Below are 6,170 nucleotides of genomic sequence, written 5' to 3'. Positions count from 1 at the left end.
TCATTGACTAATAGTGTTCCTTAACTTGGGTTCGACGGAACCCTAGGGGTTCGCTGAATCGGTCTCAGGGGTTCGACAGAGCCTCTGCCATACAATGCAATTTAAAAAAACCTACTTATATCTTGACATTTTATTTACTTTTTTCCTCTTTTTCAGAAACGTTTTTTTAAGGTCTTGAATTTGCAAAAAATCATATTTGTTTTATTTTTCACTAATGAAGGGTTCGGTGAATGTGCATGTGAACTGGTTGGGTTCGGTACCTCTAACAAGGTTCAGAACCACTGGACAAACAGAAACTATTGGCAGAAAACATGGCATATTCTCATGATGTTCTGTACTTTTGTGGGGGTAGTGGAGGGGTGGTGGGGTCGGTATGGTCGCCATTCCTTATTTTTATCAACAAGAGCATTATACTCCTTCCAATAAAGTGTCATAAAGGAGCAATTCATCTGAAGTAAATTGGTAACTTATTCGAAGAGCACTCTCCATTCCGGTAAGTGTAAATTGGGTCAACATGAACTGAAACCGAAAGTGTGCAACAAGGCAAATCATTGATTGGCGGGTGTCATAACTTTATTTCTAAGGATGCTTTTGTGTAAATGCGCCCACTCAAACACTTATCGGTGGTGATAGGTCACAGCCAAAACAAGGTCATTGCGCTTTTGCGCAACAACCCCCCCCCCCCAGCCCCTTCAAATAAACAGTGAAAAAACACTTCTTTCAATGGATCACTTCAGCTTGGATGTAACTCTATAGCGACCACGATGAACTGATTGTCATGGTTTGTGTCACAGTCATGTCCACTTCAACCGTGGTCAATAAAAATGAACAGCCATTGATTGCATTTGCGGCTGGTTGAGTTCTCCGCAATGGGTTGCCGTTTAAAAAAGTGTATATGAACACTATTGTTCAAAAGTTTTGGGGTCACTCAAAAAAATCTTTATGCTTTAAATAAAACCAATACTTTTTATAAAAACACGAACAATGTCCAGAACTGTATTGCTCATTAATTTAACATTATTGAAAATGATTTCTTCAGTTTCCATCTTGTGCTTGGCAAACAATAAATTAAGCTTTTACGTTTCAATGAACTATATTCAAAATAAAACAATTCTACACATCCAAATGTATCGTACCTTTCTTTTACCTGAATTACAAAATCTTCGCGGAACAATCCAAGCACAACACATTACAGATATGTACTTAAGATATGGTTAAGAGGTGGTGTCAAAAACATCAAGACATTCTTTTGAATAAAACAAACATGTATTTCCAGTCTATGATAATTCGTCCTGAGTTTTGTCAGACAGCAGGGAAAAAAATCATTCGTCATGAGGGAAAATGTTTTTTTGCTGTTGCAGTAAAAAAAAATGAAAAAATAAAAATGGCAGAATAATACAAAGCAGTTATACCAAAAATATCATAAAAATCAAGCAATATCAATTGAATGTTTAATTTGAAAAAAAATGTGTGCGTGCGTGAGAGAATTCAAGAATGTTAAATACAATATTGAGCTCGTAGTATTTTACACACCAGAAATGATTCTGAAATGTCATGCATCGTATCTTCGAGCAGTGATGCTCAATTGGTGGGTTGCAGACAGCTAGTAAAAACATTACTGGAATCTCATTCTGATTATTCCGCTCCAATACAAATTCCCACATGGAACATATTGAAACTAAATTGCAAATGACAGGAAGTGTAGCACTAGCTGCTTTGTGTTTCACCCACAAGTGTACTCCGTAAACAAATACAGTGCAGGTCAGACTCTCGCTCGAAGTTGTCGTGGTGAGCAATTTGCTTTTGGCAGCACATCAAACTCCTTGAAAATGGGTTTGAAAACATAACAGGAGTTTTTACAGGGTTGCAAGTGATGGCTGCTGCCCCCTTACCCCAATGCCTTGCCACCCCAGGTGTCACCTCTGTTGTCAATCTATCTTTTGAGTAATACTTGGAGGTAAAACTATTTCATGCATAGCTTCATTTGTTTTTTTAACATGACCCACCCAGATTCATAGTTAGACACACAGCAACGCGCTTAACAATGAAAATGCTTTTATTCGGCAATCTCCTGCCACTGATGTCATTTACAGAATGCCGAGTGCCAGTCAGCTGCATTGTTGATTCTCCCATTAACTGCTCTTTGCCATTGTTATCGTGTTGTTTGGCGAAATGTCTGGGCGCTGTGTGCTATACATTCAGGCTAACAGTTGTTTGAGTGGCCAAGAGAAAAGAATGGGTAAATGAACCTGAAAATTGGAACAATGCAGTTTCGTTCTCGCAAAGCGAATGACTTTCATGCCAGTGTCGTCGAGCATTCTTTTTACAAGCACTTCGAAGACCTGTTTTCTCAACAGGATTTGCAAAAAAGGTAGGTGTGATAATCAATGAATAACTGGCTATTGTTTATGAAAACATTTGATTCTGAGTATTAGACATGGATGTAATCCTGTAAAAAATTATTTCTAACGATATGGGTGGAATCATCTGTAATGGTTTGCAACTAACATTGCTGCCGATATAATATGCGGAGTGGCCGACAACGCAACAGAATTACCTTAGCAATGACAATATAGGACATCAAACCACTATGACTTGAGCTCTCCTTGCTAGCGGGAATACATGGACCAAGTAGGTCATCCCATCGTGCACAATTTACAGCACGGCACAGCATCGAATTGCAAACAATGACACCCATCGTGCACAATTTACAGCACGGCACAGCATCGGATTGCAAACAATGAAGCTAGACTAATAACCGTTCTTCCAATTCCAATGGGTCTCGTCTCTACTCCGTGTCCGGCCGTTTGGGCATAACATTTTCCTGAGCAATCTTGCTCGTACACGTATGGTCCAATATACATCTTGCTAACAACCTCCTCCTCCAACTCTTCAGACACCTGAATCCCCTCAGCTAAATTTAAAATGTCACTTTCTGAATTGATTTCTGACTGGCTTTGTACACTTTCCATAGAGAGCCTCGCTATTGTTATCTTAAAGTGACATCACACTGAGTCGTGGGGGCGTGCTGGAGTCTATCCCAGCTGTTTTCGGGCAGTAGGTGATCTGGCTGCCAGCCAATCACAGGGCACACAGAGACGAACAACCATCCGCGCTCACACTCACACGCAGGGACAATTTGGAGTGTTCAATCAGCCTGCCATACATGTTTTGGAATGTGGGAGGAAACCGGACTGCCCGCGTAAAAAACACGCAAGCACGGGCAGAATGTGCAAAGTCTACACAGGAAGGCCGGAGCCAGAATCAAAGCCACGACGCTGCACTGTGAGGTCGACCCGCTAACCACTCTACTCTATCACTGGGCCGCCCTTTATTTAATGTATTTGGTTTAATTACTTTACTTGTGACATAAAAATATTTCCTTGGGGATTTTCTAAAATTACTTCAGGTAACCTTAAAAGGCGCAGTCCTTGACATGGCAGAAGAAGAAACTCATTTGCTGAAGTCCATGCAGGAAATCGAAGTGCACAAAGCACATTTATAAGGAACCTCCACGGGCAGATGATGTCCAGTTGTCCAGGGAGATCACAGATCTGTAAAGCGGGTACTTGGAGACCAGATTCTCCCCCTGATCGTTTGTGTCCGTGCACGATCTCCCGTTTAGTTTAGTGTGCATTGGGAAACATCACTTCCTCAGGCATTGGCTGGACATTTCCTGCATTATAAATTGAGGTTCCCCGATCCCATCTGCAGTGCTGTCTCAACACCGTCAGCATATCTGAGGCCCTCCAGATCTGCAGCTAAAAGAATCTTCAGGACGTTTGGCTGGTGAGGGAAGCAAAAACAGACAACAAAAGGTTTTAGACATCACAGTGCACATTCTGGCGTTACAAAGCAAGCAAGCAATCAAAAGGTTTTTCTTTAGCATCTGTCACACATGGACACGCAATCAGCGGTGGAATGCGGTCTCTAAGTGCCCATCCATAGCCATCAACTTTACATCATCCGCAAAAAAACAAACACCAAAAAAAAAAAAAAAAAAAAAAAAAAAAACAGTCACAATTGAAAATTTACCCTTACATGAAAAGATTATTGGGTATACCTGCAGTCCGGAAAGGATTAGATGCACATCTTGGCGTTTGAATTGTCCCAGCAAGTCACTCAGCTCATTAATCACTGTGTAATCTATCACACTGACATGACTGCAATCCAATACAACTGACCGTGGAGGAGAGTCTGGTGAACATTAGTAAAAAACAACAACAACAAAAAAACTGCAATGATCATTCTTTCTCTTACATTTTACGATTTTCATCTTTTGATTGAGCACTTACCCTGTAGAGCTTGTGTATGTATGATGTGGCTCAGATGTTCTGCAGCAGGAAAGCTGAGCCCGCTGGCCAACTCAATGAGCATGACACCTTGATTTGACATCTACACACAACAGGCACATGGAAGACACACCAGTCATCACGAACGCAGAGGCATGTTGTGAGAAATGGAATGAACAAATAGCGTGTCTGCCTCATTTTTTCTGTATTGCAGTACAGTAGTCATAATACCGGTACTAATTATGTTGATAATTGATCGCCATCACTATTGATTATCACTACACCTTAATTCATAGAATTATTTAAATGATATGACAACATATGTGAATAGTACTGTGACTATTGTATTATATTGCACTTAATTATTGACCTTATCCATGTTTGTATTTATATTGCACTTAATTGAACTGTGTTTTCTTTTCTCTTCTTTCTACCCACAATCTTGCTGCTGAAGGCTGTAAATTTCCCCAGTGTGGGACAAATAAAGGATATCTAATCTAACCAGTATTATCAGTAACAATTCTTCTGTATTTTGTCTTCTGATCCCGGTCCCAATCACTCAAGGCATTATTCTCTCTACGGTATGCAGAAGGTACAGGAGGTTAAGCTCCTCTGCCTCTACTTGCAACCCAGAGGCTGACATAAACAATAACACCTCGACTGTTTTGCTTTTACACCCTGAAAACTGCTGGGTCAAAAGTAACCCGAATTGGGTGAAATAGCCAATCCAACGCTGGGCCCAAAATGGACAGAGCCAAATCGTGGGTTGTTTAAACCCAAGCTCCTGAGATTGAGGATTTGACACAGCACGTGGGATTTTGATCCAACAAGGAGAGAAAAAAAATATCCATACTGTTGAGTTAATGCTACCAAAAAATGCGTTACCGGTTTATCAGTATGGCTGGGGTTAAAAATAATACTGATTTTACTCGCAACATTTCCTCAAAAGAAGGTGCATCTTTGCCCTGTCAAGGGTCGCCGCAGTAAATCAGCCCTGGGACGAACCACTGGCCCAGCAGTATGGGGTGGCCTTCACAGTACATGAGAGAGGTCTGCCCTGTCAAACATGCTAATTTTAGCAAGACAAAAAATGTATAAGCGTGTATGGTGGGATGTAATTCTTGTTTCTTGAGATATTTCGAGAAAAAGCACGTCACAGACATGTTCATAAAACACTTGGGCGCTGTTTTAAGTTGTGGGGAAATTGCATACAATCTCTTCTCTTTTTATATATGAAGATGGTTCTAGTGTCTTGAAATTTCTTTTGTTGTAAACTGGCCCGGATCTGAAATAAAAGTCACTTCCCGTCTTGCAAAGTAACTCATACTGTAACATCAGTTTTCAACAACCTCAACAAATTAAAAATTAAACAGCTTCAAACATGTTTGTCTTTTTACAATGAAAACGTGCTTCCTCTGGCTGCTTGGCTGTCTCACACGCAAACACCATTTAACGGCACTCACAAAGCTGCCCTGAGTAACAATTTGATTGGTTAATTTGTGTCATCTTGGCCTTATCATGGACATCAAGGGTGGCCAACCCGCAGCTCGCGAGCCGCGTGCGGCTCTTTGGCTGATTCAGTGCGGCTCCCGGGCTTTCACACGACAATTGTCGAAAAGGCTTCGGCGATGGCGCTGCCATTCAAACAACGGTGCTGAATACATAGAACGTACTACGTCATCCTATCACCAATCCCGGTACTTGATTGACATAGAGGGCAACCAATCAGATGACTGAATCACCGCTCATGCGCAGACAACGGCGCGAAGTGCTAAGTGCTAAGCTAGTCAGTGAATTACCTCTGTTTTTAAGGCAGGGGTGCCCAATACGTTAATCGCAATCGACCAAGGGCCAGCAGATCCCAAGTCGACCGCAAGC

General features: G+C 41.3%; 1 protein-coding gene across 4 annotated transcripts in view; it reads right to left on the bottom strand.

Moving 5' to 3' along the window:
- Positions 1-3,321: 3,321 nt before the first annotated feature.
- slc26a11 (solute carrier family 26 member 11) overlaps positions 3,322-6,170 on the bottom strand; it is a 12,099-nt gene continuing 9,250 nt past the window's right edge. For all 4 annotated transcript variants that reach the window (XM_019889438.1, XM_019889441.1, XM_019889439.1 and 1 more), the window contains 3 exons: positions 4,296-4,395; positions 4,064-4,197; positions 3,322-3,786 (listed from right to left, as the gene is read on the bottom strand). In XM_019889438.1, the coding sequence (XP_019744997.1) occupies positions 3,682-3,786; positions 4,064-4,197; positions 4,296-4,395 (339 nt within the window). In that variant the 3' untranslated portion in view covers positions 3,322-3,681. The remainder of the gene's footprint in view (positions 3,787-4,063; positions 4,198-4,295; positions 4,396-6,170) is intronic.

The sequence above is a fragment of the Hippocampus comes genome, unplaced genomic scaffold (assembly GCF_001891065.2).
Source record: "Hippocampus comes isolate QL1 unplaced genomic scaffold, H_comes_QL1_v1.1 scaffold86, whole genome shotgun sequence".
NCBI lineage: Eukaryota > Metazoa > Chordata > Actinopteri > Syngnathiformes > Syngnathidae > Hippocampus > Hippocampus comes.
Note: the sequence above shows the minus strand (reverse complement) of the source record. Positions and strands in the feature narration are given on the sequence as shown.